The sequence below is a fragment of the Capricornis sumatraensis genome, chromosome 1, assembly GCF_032405125.1.
Source record: "Capricornis sumatraensis isolate serow.1 chromosome 1, serow.2, whole genome shotgun sequence".
NCBI classification, from domain to species: Eukaryota; Metazoa; Chordata; class Mammalia; order Artiodactyla; family Bovidae; genus Capricornis; species Capricornis sumatraensis.
In genome coordinates this window covers 10,554,171-10,574,704 of record NC_091069.1, presented here as the reverse complement: position 1 = coordinate 10,574,704, position 20,534 = coordinate 10,554,171, and the positions used below count along the sequence as shown (strand labels likewise).

Here is a 20,534-nt window from a genome sequence, read left to right as displayed (position 1 = left end):
CCTTAAATTAAGGAGACTTCACTAAGGCACTGAAATAAGGGAAGGTCTCCTTGAAAAGAAAAGGAGAGCAAAGGAGATTAAACAGGTATTTAAAGAATCTTCTTTCTATGCAACTTCTTTAAGGAAACAATTAGATTCAGCTCTTTCACTAGACTTAGTGGACAGAAGACACATTTTTCTAGGTCCCCTAATTATTATTCATGTGACCATGAGCAAATCACCTTCTTAAAGCCTTAGTTTCTTCTGTAAGATAAAGGTGATGGCCGTGCATGCCTAGTTGCTCAGCTGTGCCCAACAATGTGCAACCCCATGGACTGCAGCCCACTAGCTCCTCTGTTCACTGGATTCTCCAGGCAAGAATACTGGAGTGAGTTGCCACTTCCTCCTCCAGGGGCTCTTCCTGACCCAGGGATCGAACACGCATCTCCTGCACTGGCAGGCAGATTCTTTAATCCACTGAGCTGCCTTGGAAGCCCAAAGATGATGACCACACAAGCCTAAGAATAACAGCACCTCCATCTCATTTAATCCTTACAACAACCTTGTGAAATGGATTCAACCACTTCCATTTACACAGGAAGCTGAGGCTCAGAGAGGTGACCTGATTTGTCTGATGTAAGAGGTGGCAGTGTCCAGCTAAAGTCTGCCTCATTCTAAACACCATGCTTCAAGCACTACGTTGAACTGCCATGTGGGCAGACCAGCGAGCGATAAAACAGGGAGGACACAGTGTCTGACGCTTCGTGGTACTCCATAAAACCGGTTCAATTTCAGGTCTGTTTCAGCTCTGATGATGGGAACTTTCAAGTTTCTCTCTTAAAGCTGTGGAAACAATAAGTTGGTATACGTGGCATCTTTCTTCTAAGGCTCTGGACGGGCTTCCCATGTACAAAGAGGGGGTAAAGGGAAAGGTCGCTGGCAACATTTGGTAGAAAAGGAAAATGAGGTTCAGTCTGCTGCCAGGATTTATATAGGCACTTGGACAAGAATGGAAATCTCCTAATGTCACATCCTCTCTAGAATGTACTCAGGCTTCCTTCTGGGCTGATTCCAGCTTTGAGCAGACAGTTGGCTGAAGGATGCAGTGGATTATCAGACGAGAATCCAAACTGGAAAGCTCAAGGACTTTGGCTCGTCGCTTTCTTATTTAGGCCAAGATCCAAGCACAAATGTTGCCTCTCAGTCCCTAGGCAGAAACTCTTGTCACGTTAGCTTCATTTGCAAGCTTCTCTCTTAATAGTACATAAAGACGATTGTCATCACCCTTCTTAGGATTGAAAATTTAGGTTGCTGTATCAACAATCTCAGGGTAGACTTTCGAATCAGACAGTTGACTTAGAATTCTGGTTCGTCACATAGTGACTAGCTAACACTGGACAAGTCACAACCTCTCTCTACAATCAGAAAAGCACCTTGAAAGGTGGTTGTGACAATTATAAAAGAGGGAGCACTCTGTATAGCATAAGCCTCACAGTTGCAGGTCTGAGTAACTAAAAAAAAAATCTTTTGACGTGATTGGTATAAAAAGCCATGCCCTGTCCCTCTGCGGAAGGAAGTCTGAGAGGCTTATGCCTGCTCTTACGGCAGTCTTCTCCATCAAGTGCTTTTCCTTACAGGTGCACCTCTTCTGGACACCAAAGCACAGGTGCCGGAAAGCGGCCTGCTTCTGAGCTCTCTGGCCCCGCGACACACACTTCCGCTCTTGCCCTGGCCCCCACTCTCCTTTCCCATTCTGCACCACTCCCTCCCCCACCACATACCTCCTTGAGGGCCCAGACAGTTCCAGTGCTTCCGACTGCCACATCCATGCCTCATCTGCTTTATGAGCCACGGAATGCTGCTCTGCTGTTATTTATTAATTACAGTTAATATTTATTGAGTGTTTTATTACGTCCCAGGCACCATTTTAAGAGCTTTATGAATCTGCCCATCAACCTTATGAGGGTAAATTAGCTACCTAAGAGAAGTTAAGTAAGCTGTCCAAGGTCACACAGCCAGTTAGTGGCAAGGCCAGAATGTGAACTGAGGGTCTGGCTCGACAGCGTATTCCCTTAAACACTGCATGATAGATGCTTATAATTTAGCTCATTTCTAAAATGGCTTTAAGGATAGCAAGCCCGTCCTGATCAAATACAGTGACAGAAGTGAAAAAAAAATCTTGTTTTTGAAACATTTTTCTTTGCCTCAGTACAACTTCTTAATAGGTAGCTACTGGGGAACAATATGCATTCCTGATTGATATTTCTATTTAAAATAAAATAAAAATCTTTTCTATAAAAAAGAAGAAATAGTTTTTATGGTTTACTTCCATTTTATAGAGACTAATTATAATATTCCATTGATTCCAAACCACTGACCACCTGGCACAGTCTGTACATGCTGGCATGGTCTTCTTTCACTAACAAAGTGACTTTGACTCAAAGGCAAGCACTGAAAGGACCTTGTGAATCCTTTAAGATGGGGGTGCTGAGGCTAACAGAGGTCATGCAACTTAATTAAGACTATGCTCGTACTTGAAGTGGAAGTAGAGTAAGAACAAGAGACCAGATTTCAAAACTTTATCCATTGATCCTTATAGCTTTTTTTTCCTAGTGGAAGAAAGTCACTCAGTCCTGTCCGACTCTTTGTGACCCCATGGACTATATAGTTTATGGAATTCTCCAGGCCAGTATACTGGAGTGGGTAGCCTATCCCTTCTCCAGGGGATCTTCCCAACTCAGGGAATGAACCAGGGGCTCCTGCATTGCAGGTGGATTCTTTACCAGCTGAGCTATCAGGGATCCCAAATGTGTGTATATATACGTCTTTATGTGGGTGTATTCATGCACATATACGGAATATGTTTGCATGTGCTTAGATGATCCCTGGAAAGATACCGAAGACACTGGGAACAGCTGCTGTCTCCTGCAGAGGAATTAGGGGAGAGAAGGGGGGCTAAAGATTTTCATTATACTTTGTTACCTGAAATTTTTTTGCATATCTAAATATTATATATCCAAAGTCTATACCAATATCCTAACAATCTTTTATCTTATTCAAATAACAAGAAGTCAACAATTTGAGACAGAATCCACTACAAAGTTCCAACGTACAGCACAAGGCCCATAATGGGTGAGGAGTGAATATTAGGTGAATTAATAAAGGTCAGTCTGGTATGGATCAGGTATACCCTCAAAGCCAAAGCCTTTGACTGTGTGGATCACAAGAAACTGTGGAAAATTCTGAAAGAGATGGGAATACCAGATCACCTGACCTGCCTCTTGAGAAATCTGTATGCAGGTCAGGAAGCAACAGTTAGAACTGGACATGGAACAACAGACTGGTTCCAAATAGGAAAAGGAGTACGTCAAGGCTGTATATCGTCACCCTGCTTATTTAACTTCTATGCAGAGTACATCATGAGAAACGCTGGACTGGAAGAAACACAAGCTGGAATCAAGATTGCCAGGAGAAATATCAATCACCTCAGATATGCAGATGACACCACCCTTATGGCAGAAAGTGAAGAGGAGCTAAAAAGCCTCTTGATGAAAGTGAAAGAGGAGAGTGAACAAGTTGGCTTAAAGCTCAATGTTCAGAAAACGAAGATCATGGCATCTGGTCCCATTACTTCATGGGAAATAGATGGGGAAACAGTGGAAACAGTGTCAGACTTTATTTTTCTGGGCTCCAAAATCACTGCAGATGGTGACTGCAGCCATGAAATTAAAAGACGCTTACTCCTTGGAAGAAAAGTTATGACCAACCTAGACAGCATATTCAAAAGCAGAGACATTACTTTGCCGACTAAGGTCTGCCTAGTCAAGGCTATGGTTTTTCCAATGGTCATGTATGCATGTGAGAGTTGGACTGTGAAGAAGGCTGAGCACCAAAGAATTGATGCATTTGAACTGTGGTGTTGGAGAAGACTCTTGAGAGTCCCTTGGACTGCAAGGAGATCCAACCAGGCCATTCTGAAGGAGATCAACCCTGGGATTTCTTTGGAAGGAATGATGCTAAAGCTGAAGCTCCAGCACTTTGGCCACCTCATGCGAAGAGTTGACTCATTGGAAAAGACTCTGATGCTGGGAGAGACTGGGGGCAGGAGGAGAAGGGGACGACCCAGGATGAGATGGCTGGATGGCATCACGGACTCGATGGACGTGAGTCTGAGTGAACTCCGGGAGATGGTGATGGACAGGGAGGCCTAGCGTGCTGCAATTTATGGGGTCACAAAGAGTCGGACACGACTGAGCGACTGAACTGAACTGAACTGATACCCTCAAAGACTTGACAGTGTAGTGGGAGAGACAGACATCAATCATTCATTTGGAAAAATAGATAATTATAAACAGAAATATATGCCATGAAGAAAAAGTAGTATGCTCTATGATGGAATATAGCTGGGGACCCAAAGTGAGGGATGGATGGGGTTTAGGCAATGAGGGAACATGGAGATCACAGGTGGCCTCTATTAAGGTGACATTTAACTGAGAAGAAGGATGAGAAAGTTAACCAGAGTAGAGGAAAGAAGAAACTGCCTGTGTGAAAGCCCTGAATGAAGCAGGAATGAGGGAGAGTTGGCTGCTGAGATCAGTCTCCACATGTTGCTCCTTAAGTCAACTGGGGTACAGAGGAGATGAATGGTCAAAATTCACAAATCTGAAACTCTAAAGAAAAGGAAAGAAATTAACTAAATTTTAAAGAGGCTTTCTTGGAGAAGGAAATGGCAACCCACTCCAGTGTTCTTGCCTGGAGAATCCCAGGGACGGGGGAGCCTGGTGGGCTGCCATCTATGGGGTCGCAGAGTCGGACACGACTGAAGCAACTTAGCAGCAGCAGCAAAGAGGCTTTCTGCACAGCACTAGGAACCACCCTATGCTGCCTCCAGCCAAGAGTATGAAAATGGTCAGAATTTTCTAAAACCTGATGATTGACCAGTGATATTGACAGGGCCAGATGCTTTATATACAAAATAGCCTTTGCCACAGAAAAGGCCTTACATTTCTAAGCCGTTTCCAGGACTGTTCCTAATTTAGGAAGACAAGTTTAACAGATTAAATATTAATCACAGAGGGCCAAGCAGGATGCAGACTCTTTACCAAAAAGCATGAAATCAATCATTTCACCCTGGGATTACACTTCTGGCGTGAAGGCTGAGGTCTGCTTTGGAAAACAGTCACTTCAAATCTGCCTAGGGAGGCCAGACCACTGAGCATTCCCAGACACGGGACTAGTGACGTGTTGCAACGGACAAAGCGGACACGGAGCGAGGAGGCCAACGTACTGTTCTCGCGGACCAGGCAGAACTCCCAGGCGCTCTGGCTCTCCAAGGTGCTCTCCAGGTCCACGGCGACGTTGGGCTCGCTCTGCTTCTCCAGGCGGTACTGAGGGCCTGGAAGATCAAAGGGGCAGGAGGAGGGGAGGAGGCTGAAACAGTGAACTGAACATTGAGAAAACACCACACGCCGGCGAGCAGCTGACAATGCATTAGGAAAACACTGAGGTCTGCCTGGCATCTAGCTATCCAAGATGGAAGAGTCTGAGTTTTTTTCCCCACAAGGTTTCACATACTTGTCTGTTCCTATTATCAGGTCTATTTTTGTGCAATTCTCCCCTAAACGAGATGAGAAGTAAAAGGCTTTTGAGTTGGACTGACTTGGAACCACCATTGTGGCTACAATGGTTTCCCAGGTAGGAGCAGGTACCTCCCCTCCCTGCATGTGTAATGTGGGAACACATACCTTGAAGGGTTATTGTGAAGATTAGATATGAAACAGGAAAAATACTTAGTAATGTACCTGCCTCATAGGAGGCACTCTTACAACATTATAATTATTATATGATAATGAATAACCAATTACAGGCAGAAATAAAGTATGCTTAGAACCCAAAAATGCAGAAAAACTTTTTAAAAAGCAGATAGGGTAAAATATAAACTCCAGGTTTGGGGGTTATAGTGACAGAAGGATAGTAGCTGTTGACTCATGTTTTTGTTGAAATATTTATGAAAACACAAAAGAGGCACAGGTTCAATAATACTGAAGACCAGGAATATTAGCTACCCTGCATCTCAAGGGGCTTCTGAAAGATCTTAAAACACTGGGGCACTTTATACATTTATTCATTTATTTCTTTGTCAAGCCATATGGCAATCTTGTTCTTCTCAGGTAACACCTAACGATCCAATGATCGGATTCAAAAGACTGTTCCTGTTGTTGTTAATGGGTATTGAAAAGATTAGAGGTGTAAGAAACTGATTATTTTGACTATGAAAGGCATGTTTAGTCAGACAGGAGGTGGGAGAGATCTGAGGAAGCGCCAGAGGCCCTGCGGGGCTCCCAGGCGGAACACGTATTTTTAGACATGTTCCTCAGCGGTCGTCATCTTGTTGGTTATTTGCATCCAACGCTTCTCCTTCGTCAGTCTGGAGGCATTTCACTCACCTCCAGCCATTCCTCTCCCATGCTCCTGAGTTCATCCGCAGCACTGCAGGTGCAGTTCAGTCTCATATTCAGTATATTTATCTTTTCTCTAACTTTTCTCTATATTTGATCTTTTCTCTAATTTCACTAGCATTTCTGCCGATCATCAGAATTCTTACATACGTTCAGTCCTTTTTTACACTACTTAGAGGTTTTAAGCCTGCACTAAGTTAACAATGCTCAAGACACATACAACTATGTAAGGACATGCATGCTCAGAAGTCTATACGGTTCTGATAAATTCTAGTACACTGTATTCAGGTCAAGAATGCCTTGCAGTTCAACATTCTACACAGTTCAATTTTAGTTCCAAAAACATAAAGCGAATAAAGGTATGGAAATACAGATATTTCTCAGTTTCCATGAGCCATCACCCGGCAGTGCCAACATCTGTCAATTACCGAGCCTGCCTGCTGCTGTCACTGGATGCTTTCATACTCACTGGTGGGAAGTAGTCACCGGAAGTCACACGCAGCTAAGCTTGAAGGAAACTTAGCTGTTGCGAGAGTCCTAAGATCCCTTTCCCCTGCCCCCTCACCTGCCGCTGTCCCCTCCCCAACCTCCTCCCCACTTCACAGCCCTGGGCAGCTTCGGCCTATTAGAGAGAAGAGAGCCACCACCAAACTTGGGGAGCTGCTTCCTGAAATACTGGCCTGTTAATTTCCCACAACCCTGGTATCTCCCAGCAACACAATGCATACGCACTGACGTTCATTCCTGTGAATTTACAGTAAAATCTGGGTACAAAGTTTAGCTGTAATAATTCATTTTTTTAATGACAGTCAAATGTGGGAATAACCCAGACCTAACAACTGGTGGTTCAGATGATAAAGAATCTGCCTGCAACACAGGAGACCTGGGTTCGATCCCTGGGTCGGGAAGATCCCCTGGAGAAGGAAACGGCAACCAATTCCAGTAGTCTTGCCACAACTCCATGGACAGAGGAGCCAGATGGGCTACAGTCCATGGAGTCGCAAAGAGTTGGACACGACTGAGCATCTCTGAGACTCCAACAGGGAGGCTGGTTAAACAAAATATTGTGAAATACCATGAAGATATTAAAAGTGATGTTGCGAAAGTATTTGATTTTATCAAACATATTTATAATGTGCTAGTTTATGAAAAATTATAACACAACATGTGTAAGATGATTTCAGTTGTGAAAAATATATGTAAAGTAATGGAGGGTGTACTGGAAGGTTACTTCCAAAAGGTGAACAGTGATTATACTGGAGAGTGCGATGATAACTGTTTTTATTTTTCCTTAGTGGTTTTCTGTATTTTTCAAATTTCCTGTAACAACTTAAATAAAAGCTACTTTTATTTATCATTTTAAAAACATTATATATACTTATAAGTCCTCCAGTTTCTTACTATGCCATTTTTCTGAGGATACTGTAACTACCACACACTGTGGCATCTCCAATAAGTCTTTCATTTGCAATACTTTAATCAAAACTAGACATTATCTGTTTATTTAGGTCAATGCTTTCATCTTCAGTAACCCTGTACCCTGGCATGATCACTCTGAGCACAGCATATAGGGTTTTGGGCATCCAGAGCTGTTTGCCTACCTGACAGGCAGATAGTAAGCAAGCCACCCCCTTCCTGATTCTGGGAGCCAAGGCCTGGCTGCTTCAGGGTACATTTCAGGCTGGTCTCCTTTGTACACTTTTTCCTTTTGGTCTCTGCGGCTGCCTGGGAAACCAGGGGAGGCAGGGAGTACTCCGAAGGCTCCCTTATCACTAAACACAGGTCCCTGCATCACTCTCTAAGCCGTAAATGCCGTCATTCCAGATTTACTTTCTTGTTTCTTGAGTTCTGTAGATTTTTCTACAAAAATAATTTGTTTCCTAAAAGTTGCTGGAGGACTTTCTCCTTGAGCCTAGTATCATGACGATTCTAAATTGCCACATGGCCATTATACACCAAGCGCTCCGCATATGTTACCCTAGTAAATCCTCACAGCTACTCTGAGAGGCAGATATTCCCACCCTCATTTGACGGACTGGGACCCTGAAGCGAGGGATCATGCAACCAGTCTAAGATCACACAGGCAGGAAGCAGGGTGGGGGAATGTAACCAAGGGTCTTTGGCACTAAAGCCTATGTATTTTTGAAGCTTTCTTCCTTTAACAAACTATAAATGGCTAACCTATATTAAAAAAAAAAAACCCATGGTTTATACCATAAGTATATATTTTTGGTAGCTCTGTGGATTCATTTGGGTTCTAAATTACTTGTGGTTTCCATACACTCATTTCTACAATAAACAATCTGAAATAATTATTTTAGTGAAATTCACAAGCGCTAAGTATCCCATGCTCTATCCGGGTTCCTTAGGAATACAGGCTAACCTTATTTTGCCATCTATCCAGGAAGATCCTCTCCCCATCTTTCTTAAGAATATTCCTATGTATGTCCAGTTTTTTAAGTAACTAAAATGTCAAGCATCATCTTTTGCTCTCAGTTCGCCAGGTCATCTACAAAAACTAAGAACAACTTGCTAACCCACTTCTGAACCTGGCAAAGGAGAGATGGGTCTTACCTTTGAGGAGGGGAGGCTAGTTAAGCTGTAGATGAGACTCCAGATCTGGACCCAAATAGAAAACTGCCTATTACAAATCTCAATTTCTCTCATGATTCTTGCCTGAATGCTGGATAAGACAGCTCATAGAGAAAGACCATTTTACACGTTTTCCTCTGAAAAGGCCAGACTGATAAACTTTAGGTCATACTGTGTAATAAGAGGCAGAGGATATATGAGAACCAATATAGCCTGATGATGAAGGGCACGCACTTGGGGCCAGATTGCCTCGGTCTAGTCCTGGCTGAGAAACGTAGCTCTGCGACTTTGGGCCAACTTACTTAACCTCTCTGTTTCTTCATCTATAAAATGGGGATAATGCTAGCAGCTACTACTTTATAGGTCTGAGGATTCAGTAACTTAATAGTTATAAAGCAGTTAGAATGGAACATTAATAGTGTTATTTAAGCTTCCACTATGGTCATTCACAGCATCAGACTTTTAGAAGAGATCATAACAGAAGAGAACAAGGTCTACCATGTGCTAGGTACTGTGGTCGGCCTTTCATATACCTCATCTCTTTCACTCTTGATTATCTTAGGATGTAAAGAGTACAAATTCCATTTTATAAAGGAAGAAATCATGACTTACAGAGGCTAAATAACTTGCTCAATGTTCCACAGGAAGTGGTGGAATTAGGCTTCATACCTCAGACTGCCCAGGCCTGCAGTCTACACATTACACATGGACGTAGTGTCTCACTTGTATGTTCTTAATAAATGTCTGTTGATGATAATTGAGATTATAACAACCCAGACCTACTATATATCAAACACTAGTTTCTATCAAATGTTATTTTGATTTTCAGGCAGCTGACACAGGAGGATAGGAAAAACAGCAGCCAAAAGCCGTTTTCTAAAGACAAGCTGTGAGGTCAGTTTCCATTAACATACTTTTGCCAAAGAAGTGATTATATAAAAATACGAGGCTCTTTCACACCAAACACGACATCGTTTTCAAGGCAACATCCACCCTTTGGAAAGAGGTTTGTGAAATGTCACAGCTGTGCACAGAGCTCCATCCCCTCTCCCTCACAGCAGAGACGAATGCAAAAGGAAGACTGTGGGAAGCAGTTACTCTGCAGAGATGAGAAAACCTGCTTGGACAGTCTGATGATGTATTTATTGCAGTAAAACCATGTCACTGAATGGTCTAGGAACAAAATACTGCTCTGGGCACTTTGAGAGTGCTCCAAGTTATAATACCCAGGCAGGATTTTTATGGGATTTTGTAAACCCAAAGCAAACATCTTAGCATGTAAGTTTCAAAGGGAATCTGTAGTACCTGTTGGATGGTGGATATATGCTCAGTTCAGCTTCCTTGATGCCTTTTCTTTAATCCTCGCCTGAAATGTAAAAGCATTTGGCATGTCCTTGCTTAACAGCTGAGGGCCAGCTGAAGGCTGAAATACAACGAGAAGCAAGGGCAAAAGCCTGAAGAGTGGAGAGAGAGAAGCCACACCATCGTCACTATCATTCTGCATCTTACTTTTAAAGACCCAAGGAAGAAATCTCCTTCAGATCTATCTGGCGGGAAATGCTGTAGTTCCTCAGAGCAACTGGCTTGTTTGTACCTTTAGACAGTTTAACATAAATCTGGCAATTAACTGATACTGTGTTCCTTTCTCCTTTGCCTACGAGGAAGCTCAGCACTAAATGTGTGATGACTGAACATGCATTTCTGGGTCAGTTAAACCTCCGGATCTTTATTTTCCTTTTCTTTTAGGGAGTTTTCCAATTCATGCATTTTTTTTTTTTTAAATCCCTTTAGTGTGTCTATTCCAACTGCTTTTCAGATTGAAGTGGGATATAAGTGAATTAACCTCTCCTTATTATTGCTGAGCATCAGAACAGGTTGAAGGCCCACCTATCTGGAGAATGATAAAGGAAAAGGCTGAACACTTTCAGGGATGTGCCTTCATGTTATTTTTCATTTGTTAGCTTGAAGAGCAGCTTTAATCTGAAAGAGCTGCTTGCAGCCAGAAAAAGTTACTGCTGCTAAATCACTTCAGTCGTGTCCAACTCTGTGCGACCCCATAGGTGGCAGCCTACCAGGCTCCTCCGTCCCTGGGATTCTCCAGGCAAGAACACTGGAGTGGGTTGCCATTTCCTTCTCCAATGCATGAAAGTAAAAAGTGAAAGTGAAGTCGTTCAGTTGTGTCCGACTCTTAGTGACCCCATGGACTGAAGCCCACCAGGCTCCTCCGTCCATGGGATTTTTCCAGGCAAGAGTACTGGGGTGGGGTAAGTATGAACAAATAAGAGGAAGGGCTGGGTTTTGAAAAGAAAACTCCAGTGTCTGTACCCTCTCACTATGCGTTCTGGGGAAGTAACAATCTCTGCATATTGTACCTGAGAAGAGTGCTGTGAGGATTAGAGGGGCTCAGTGGCAGCCGCTCTTACTGCTAGAACAGGCTGGATGGAGCAGGAACTGCTGCAGGAGGCTTAGGCACATTCCTAGCCTCAGAGTCACAAGCTAACAGCCCCATTAAGGGACGATACAGGGTGGTGGGGAGTGCTGGCATCAAGCAGACGTCCGCATCCTTTCTCACCTGCGTCTGAGGTAGGAGTGCGGGTGGGAGAGCAGGCAGATCTATTTAAACAAGCTTGCTTTTAAGCTACAGGCAGCATTTGAGAGTAGAGACTTGCTCAGCAGCCAAGATTCCTAAAGTTCCTTAGTCTCTGTGGTCCTAAGAATACAGTCTAAAAATGATGAGTACCTACCATCCCCATCAAATAAACCACGGCAGCACAGATACCAAAAGATATGTGATGTTGCCATGCCATCCATACACTCACCTTTTAGAAGCAACATTTTAGAAGCAACAACAGTGTCCTAGACACAGAGATGAATAAGCGGTGATTCCTGACCTCCTGCAGGCTGGGGGAGGTGGCAAGACACACACGAGCAGATAAAACTATCAGAGAGCCCCAGCCAGTGCTCTTCCCCACGCCAGGACAGGTGCTATGGGAATCCAGAAGAGGGGACATTGAACTGCCCCTTCTCTGAGGCGGACACATCTGAACTGAGTCTTGAAGCGGAGCTGGGAGCCGGGAGAAGAAGGGGGAAGTAGCGCATTCCTATAGAAGGAACAGAATGTGCAAAGGCAAGGAAGTACTGAAGAGCCCCCTGCCCGGGGCCCAAAGGAAATAAGGTGGACAAAAGGCCTCGGTTCTGTGGGGGTTCAAGGGGAAGCTGGGGCTGGGAGGCTTGGCCCAGAATGTTGGTCAAAGTCCAAGCTCTCTCTTATAAGCAACAGATGCTAACAGAGCAGGGCAGTGACACAATCAGCTTTATATTGTGGTACACCTCTCCTGGTGGCTCTGTCAACAGTGGGCTAAGAAGACTGGTGGCAGGGAGACCCACAAGAGGCAAGCTGTGCCAAGCCTTGTCTGATCTGTGGCAGGGGCCGGCTGAATCCCGAGTTCCTCACTGAGCCAAAGCCATCACCGACAAGCTGATGCTGTCAATATTCAAGCTCAGAACCAACACCAGCTACCCTAAAATGTTTGCATTTAGTGTCAGCTCCATCGCTTGTAACTCTTCCTTTAGGAGTGACTATAGTCATTTTCTGTTTGAACTGAATCATATTCAAGTGATAACCACTGTAGCTTATACCCCCTCTGAGGCTTGGATTGGATCATTTAGAATTTAAATAATAAGAAAGGAACAAGCTGACATGACAATAAGGTCACACTTCAGCCTCTTCTGAGCCAATACACAATTTGCTCTCAGTGAAACAGCCGAATATAATCAAATTAAATACAATTCCTATTACGAAAGAAGAAAGACCAAGGCTGTTCCAATAAACCAATTCTCCCGCCTAGTTAAACTGCAAAACCTTCAGGAAAGGTTTTGAAAGCATGACCCATCAGTTCTAATTTTTAAAACTTATCCTTTCAGTCAAGACTAGAAAAAGGCCCATTCCAACTTTTATCTTTACTACAAAGTGCTGTTATCTTGGCTTGATGTCAGGAGCTCTATCTCTCTTTCTGCTGACAAGCAGAGACGAGAAAGATAAGATTGGAAACGAATCTCACTTCTCTGAGTAAATAAATAATCAATACTCATCTAAATGTAAATGAGAAGGTAGCCCCCTCTGATAACAGCACTCTTATCAGAGAGCCAATTTTCTACAGACATTTGGCCTCAACCAAATCACCATCATTCAGCCCTGGCCTAATGGCAAAAAATCGTAACTAAATTGAACCGATCACCAGAGATCAACTAAGTTCGGGCCTGGCCACTTCAGGTTCAAATGTTTGGGAATGCAATTTTGCCCCCATTAACTTTCAATAGCAATGAAGAACAGACCGGTTGAAGGGCCAGTGTGGGCAATAAACAAACCCCAGAAAGGGGGCCGGCCAGAGGATGAGCAGGAGTGGGTTTAAGTGTTCAAACAACATTGTAACTGGAGCGAACCCCCAAAACTGTGAAGAAAGGCTGCTACCATGGGGTGAGAGATAGCATGCTTTCCTATTGTCAAAGGCTTGGTGGAAACTGAAAAGATATTTAAACTTTATTAAGCTTTATGAACACAAAGGTAAATAAAGGGAAAAAAAGAGATATTAAAAAGCTACAGAAGCTAAAAATAACCTAAAGGTTGGAATGATCAATTTCCTCCAACTAATTTGTATCTGACTTAGATCTGACCCAGCAGTGCTGCACTGACCTGATTTTACTGAAATAAGACGCCGTCTACAAGACAAATCGCTTTAAAACCACTGCACTGGGGTTTCCATTTCTTTGCTGCAAGACTCAATTCACTGCTGATGAGAGTATTGGGGAAATTATGACCATTATTGATAGGGCAGCAAAACCACTTTCACACAGTCGTCTTCACGTCGACAGAAAGCTTGCACCGACCATTAATGAAGGTGTCAGCTAGAACCAGAAATTAAAGACAAAGGCTGGGGAAGGACTAATTTTTAGAGCACATTAAGGATACTGGACACACAGAAGCAGCAGCCATCCATCCTCTGAGGAGTAACAGAGCCTAAACAAGCTCCAGCTGGGGAAAAGGCAACTCTGCCTCCAAACAGGGGGAAAAAAGTGCTTCTTTTTGCCTGGCCCTGGAGTTCTGAGAGCACAAGCTTTCAACATTATTGGCTTTAAATCTTTCCCAGACAAAGGAGGACATGTCTGGTGTGAGACAGAACTATTCAAAGTGTAACCATCTTGATAGATCTGTTCTTGTTTTTTTGTGATTAGCAGTAATCTTATACCAGGATGTGTACATGACTACTTGTATGTCCCAGCCAAAAAATTCATATGTATCCTGGCTCCTCTCATACTTCTTCAGAGCAGTTCCTCGGAGCTAGGTGAGAGGCTGTCTGCCAGGGGACAATAAGATCCCCAAGTAGAACTGAAACTCACTGTTCAAAACAAAAAGAGGCAAAAACAAAGTGTAACCCTCCCTGTTCTTGTTGTGGGCACCTAATCCTAGAAGGTGGACACGGGGTGGTTAGAGTTTGAGTTTTGGAGTTTTAAAGACTTGGGTTAAAATCTTGGCTCTTTTATAAAGGCTCTGTGACACCGGGCAAATTAGTTGGTCTGAACCTTCGTGGAGTAATTGCAAAGATTACACAGAACACGGTAGCTAGGAGGTAATAAGCACTCAGCAAATGTCAGCTGTTATACTGCTATGCAAATCTAAACAAAATCATCAATTTGCTCTTTTAGAGTATAACAACAGTGACAGACATTGAGGACTCTTCTGGCCCTTAACAAAGTCCTTTACCTGCATTAATTTTCTGAATCATAAAACTATGAGGCAGGCCCTATTCTAAGCCCATTTTACGGAGGAGGAAAACACGCAGAGTGGTTAAGCCACGTGTCCAAAGTGAGGCCAGGAGGAGAATCCAGGTGTGTGAGTCCAGGCTTGTGCTCTTAACCACACTGCTATGCTGTGTTCCAGGAAGAGCTTTCTTCAATCTTCTTGAATTTGGGGTTAGGAAAAAAGGATTGTAAGGTTGAGAGAATTTATCAGTTCAGAAAGGAGTGAAGACAGCGGGTGGGAGACCAGGAAGAAGAGAGAGTGGACAGTGGGTCTCGCGGGGCTGAAACCGAGAGCCCCTCAGCCCTCATGCGGGTACCTATCTGCTGAGCGCTCAAAGCGAGCGCCATCTGCGTGCCCCGACTTTGCCGGGGGGAGGGGGCCTCTTTCCAAGTTAAATGATTTACAGAGTTACTGCCTCAATCCACAGTTCTGAAAGTGTGATTTCTTTAGGGTTTAACTATACCCATTTCTAGTCTTGTTACAACTTTTTTATTGCGATAGAAAACATTTACTGGAAATATGTTACTGCTATTACCAGGTCATAAAATAAAAAGAAAAATAGTTTATGTATTGCCATCATTTCCAATCATCAATCAGAAAGTGCCAAGAGGAGGAAAGGAAAGGGCGTGCAGCTGAGATTTTCTTCTTTGTGAAGGAGAAAATGCAAGAGCACCATAATTCTTCGGAACAAATTTCTTCTTGAACACCCAGCCTCGCAGAAGGGCTCCTGAGAGGCGTCGGGAGGCACACCCTTGGGCAGCTCCCCTCCTCTCTGCAGCCCTGTCCGACTCCCTGTCAGAATTAAGAAGCGCTCTTTCATCGCCTCTTTGGGGCGGTGTTCCTTTCAGTGCCCGGGGCAGGTTGTATTAGAGGCACTGATATCTATTTGTCATTGTCCTCCTCCGCCCCCTTGCCCCGAGTCAGGGCACTCTGAAGACGAAGATGGGAGGGATTTTTAAAAAATACAACTCAGGACTTCCAGTGGTCCAGTGATTAAGACTCCATGCTTCCAATGCAGGGGGTGGAGGTTTGATCCCTGGTTGGGAACTAAGATCCCACATGCCTCAAAGTGCAGCAAAAGAAAGGAAAAACAACAACAACAAAATTAAAACCCCAACTCTACTCCCAGAGCTCCAGCACAGCCAATGGGCTCTTTGTAGGTGCTCGGGGGTAGTGGTGGTTTCCTCTGTTAAACAGGACGACTGCAACAAGGCGCCATTTAAAACTGAACTACCGTGACCCAACAAGGGCATCCCTGGGTGGCTCAGTGGTGAAGAGCCCGCCTGCCAGTGCAGGACACGCAGGTTCAATCCCTGGGTTGGGAAGATCCCCTGGAAAAGGAAATGGCAACCCACTCCAGGATTCTTGCCTGCAGAATTCCATGGACAGAGGAGCCTGGTGGGCTAGAGTCCAAGGGGTCACTAAGAGTCGGACTTGTCTGAGTGATAACACACACAAGTATTCTTGCCTGGGAAATCCCAAGGACAGAGGAGCCTCATGGGCTACAGTCAATGGGGTCGCAAAAGAGTTGGACAAGACTGAGTGACTGGACAACAACAATGACCCACAAAAGAATCTAGCCTAAGAAACATGACTCCAAGCACATGATGTTGTGTGTTCAAAGATGTTCACTGTAGCACTGTTTTACTACTAAAAAGTGCACACAATTTAAATATCCTCTAGTAGGAAACTAAAAGTAAATACAGTATATATCTGTATACTGGGATGTTATGGAGCTGTTAAAAAAATTAAGCTTAGTAAGACATGGGAAGATTACTTTGATATGCTACTACATTTAAAAAGATACAGAAGGTATGGCACATGCTCCATTTTAATAAAGTAAAACCCCAGCTGCATATGAGCATTTACATATGAGAGGCGTCGGGAGGCACACCCTTGGGCAGCTCCCCTCCTCTCTGCAGCCCTGTCCGACTCCCTGTCAGAATTAAGAAGCGCTCTTTCACTGCCTGTGTGTGCTGCATGTTTGCTGATAACACATACACATACAAACATAATCTGGAAGGCTGTGAGTCAAACTGTTCTCACGGTTATTCTGTTAGAATTACATCAGGTGTAGGGTGAGGCAGTAGCAAAGGTCAAGGCTTCTGCTTTCTTTACAGATTTCTATCTAGTTTGGCTTTTTCACAGAGGGCATATATTAGTAATACTACTGTCATTAAAAATCCAATTTTAAAAAATGAGGTTGAATAACCTTAATGATGATTCCAGCAGGACCAGACTAGGGACTGAGGGCCCTGGAGCCTCCCTTCAGATGATGTGGGCTCAGTGGCTGCTGGAGAGCCAGGAACTAAAATGGCACAGAGCCTGTTTAGCAGCTCCTGTGGTCCTAAGTCAAGCCATGGTGTGGGCCCCAGGGGTTTCTGGAGCTGCTCAAAGGAGCTGGGCAGCAAAGGTGAAGATAAGTGAAGCATCTGAGGCTGCCTGCTAGCGCCCAGAGACCACTCCCAAAGACAGCCAATGACCACAGACTGAGGGTCGCACCGCCCACCCCATGCCTGCCGTGGATTCCAGACAGTATTGTGGAAAACCAGCAGGGATCCCATTACTGTCTGTCTGGCCTATTCAACCCCCTCCTGGGGCAGTCCTGACGCCTTCCTCAGCTCAGCCTTTGAGACGAGGTGGGTAGGGAGAAGGTCTGATCTGATTCCTGCTCTAGGCTCAACTGTGTGTGCGTGTCCGTCCAGGGGTTCCCTGACCCCCAAACCATTTGAGAGGGTATGGTGTAACAGCTGTAAGCCAAACTGCTTGGGTTTGAATTTTCAGCTTCACCAGTTATTAGCTGTGTGACCCTGAGCAATTTACTTAACCTTTCTGTGCGTGACTTTCACATCTGTAAAAGGGGGATAACAACGGAACCTAGCTCTTAAGAGTTGTTCAAGGATCCACTAAGTCATGTGCCTGGATTGCCGCTTCTGCTTTCCAAGCAGCACTCGGAGAGACAGAGAGAGAGGCGGCTGTTTCTAGCTCTCCAGAAGGGGCTGCAACCTCTAGGTGTGCCACACTGGTCTCACTCCCCTCTTCTCCACCTCCCACCTAATGACGTAATAATCTAGAAATATCCTCTAGAACTGGGCCGTTTCAGCCCACTGTGCCTCTGTCTGGAATGACTTCTACTTCACTCTTCCAGCACGCATGCTCTCCCGCTCGAGGAGTCAAAGTTCTGCCCAGGTGCCCCTGCCTGACTTCTCCGTGAGGCTCATTCTAAAAAGATCTCTGAGTGGGCCTGTCTCGCACCCTTTCCACACGCCCACTGGCTGAGGGGAGCACATTTCCACAGTCCCGCATTCCTAGGATGGCTGAGGCATCAGGATGGTTGTACTTGACGATCAACCTGAAGCTCAGCCAGCCTGCCCGCCGTCCAAACCATCTGACTTGAAGCTCCACCTCCACTGGACTCCAAACATCCCCTTTGGTTGGAGACTCCCAGCAGTGCCCCAAACCTGAATGGGTTTCCTGGGGATGGATGGAGCTAGGGTGGATAAGGCTGAGCCACTTGGCTGCTTTGGATACTGGCTGGAGAACAGAAGACCCCCACTGACCCAGGCCAGTCCTACCCCTTAGTCTGTTCCCTCATCCAGGCCCGTCTTCTCTAGCCACAGCAACTGTGTCTGAACATCAGAAAGAGAAGAGGGAAGGCCTGGACAACCTAAAACTTCAGAACATGGAAAAGGCTGGAAGCCACTGGAGAGCAGCCTTCCACACATCAGTTCAGGCAGGGAGGGTGGTGCAGGGCCAGACACTCTGCCATCCTAAGAAGTCCGAGAGTCCATAATCTGTCCCCACCCAGCTGGTGTGGGTGTACTTCCTTTTGGAGAAAGGAGGCCAGATGTTACTTGTAAAAAAAAGAAATATTTTTTCTTCCTTCAAATCCAGATATCACTTGCTAGAGAGAATGGAAACCTCTAACACTGTCCCTTAGCGTCCAATTTTTCAACCCAATCTGTTTCTCTTAACTCAAGTCACTGTGACATTACCAAATTTTACATACAGTTATCTGTTGCTCTGTAAAGAAATACAGATGGTTTTGTGGAAATAAACAGTCATTTATTTTAAACAATTGTAAAATAGTTTATGGAAACCAGTGGGGTAATGCATTCAAATAAATGCCAAAACTGGTTGATGGGGAGCCAGAGTGCTAAAGCACACTGCTGAGGAGTTCGGCTGCGGGGAACAGAGAGTAAATCCAGAGTGACAGACTCTCCCGGGACGGCAAAGGCTTCTGACATTCAGTCCAGCACTCAAAAACCACAGCAGTTCAAACCCATTTTCCTTAACACAGCCTTGACAGCCAGTGAAATTAGTGAATCTAGTCACAAGCACCTAAGAACAGAAACAAAAGAAACAAACAAAAAGGAGACTTCATTTGTCTGCAGCCTTTTCTGAACCATATAAAAGCAGGGACTCCAACCTGAGTCCATGGAGAGCAAGCTAAGGGCCAACTGTTCTCAATCACCAGATGCTGTTATGATACAGTGGAATCTGGGGCTTCACACTCAAATCTGCTGACACCAGAGACTGGCTTGGGTAAATAACACCCTCTCTGAACCCCAGTCTCCTCCTCTGTAACATGAGGGTAATAGTTGCACGTACCTGACAGGCTGTTAAGCAGACGCAGTGAAGCACCTGGAGTGACGGTGTTCTGTGAACAAAAACTGGTGCTCATGGCCCTGGTGGAAGGGGTTCTAGCCCTGGGAGGGACAGCAGGCTGCAGGTTTTCTTAGGGGTCTCCATCAACTCCCCCAAGGAAGCACCACTGACAGTGGATGGCTTGGGCCTGCCTTTTGTGGGAAGGGAGAGAACTCCGAGCACTTTTTTGGTTCTAATTTTATAAGACAATTAACTGTAAACTCATTAACCTTCCCTTCTCAAACCTTTTCCTTGTAACTGGATTTCCAATGATGATACCATGAGCCTCCCAATGAATTAACTCAGTTGTTTGCTGAACATTTACTGAACTCCTACCATGTGCCATGCCCTGGGCTAGACACGACAGACGGAAAGGCGAAGAAGACTGATTCAGGCCTTTGAGGGTCTGGCACAGTGAACGAAGCCCCTCAAGTTTGAAGTACTTCTCGTTTAGCTGTCCTCCTTGTTGCTGACATTAGGTCAGCCCCAAGTTCCACAGACTCTATCCACTCACCAAGTCTTCCTGGCATGCTTATCACCCAGCCCAAAGGATGGTCTCCCAAGCTGCCTCCAGTGATCCATTTACCCTACCTTTTCATCAGAGGGTGCCTTCTGCAGTCAAACTCTGAAGGTTACCACTTCCATGCTTAAAATCCTTTTCAGGGGTGGGATGAATTGGGAGATTGGCATTGACGTACACAAGCTATCATGTGTAAAGTAGCTAGCTAGTGGGAACCTCGGAGAAAGCAATGGCACCCCACTCCAGTCCTCTTGCCTGGAAAATCCCATGGACGGAGGAGCCTGGTAGGCTGCGGTCCATGGGGTTGCTGAGAGTTGGACACGACTGAGCGACTTCACTTTCACTTTTCACTTTCATGCACTGGAGAAGGAAATGGCACCCCACTCCAGTGTTCTTGCCTGGAGAATCCCAGGGACGGAGGAGCCTGGTGGGCTGCCGTCTATGGGGCAGCACAGAGTCGGACACGACCGAAGCGACTTAGCAGCAGCAGCAATGGGAACCTGCTGTATAGCATAGGGAGCTCGGCTCGGTGTTCTGT

General features: G+C 44.9%; 1 protein-coding gene across 4 annotated transcripts in view; it reads right to left on the bottom strand.

Moving 5' to 3' along the window:
* Positions 1 to 20,534, bottom strand: part of MAPKAP1 (MAPK associated protein 1) — a 236,410-nt gene that overhangs the window by 55,569 nt on the left and 160,307 nt on the right. For 2 of the 4 annotated variants that reach the window (XM_068964854.1, XM_068964872.1), the window contains one exon: positions 5,267 to 5,374. The exons of 1 other annotated variant lie outside the window; for it this stretch is intronic. In XM_068964854.1, the coding sequence (XP_068820955.1) occupies positions 5,267 to 5,374 (108 nt within the window). Of the gene's footprint in view, positions 1 to 5,266; positions 5,375 to 19,117; positions 19,171 to 20,534 lie in introns of those variants that run through there. One more of the 4 variants, XM_068964881.1, reaches the window with a different exon arrangement.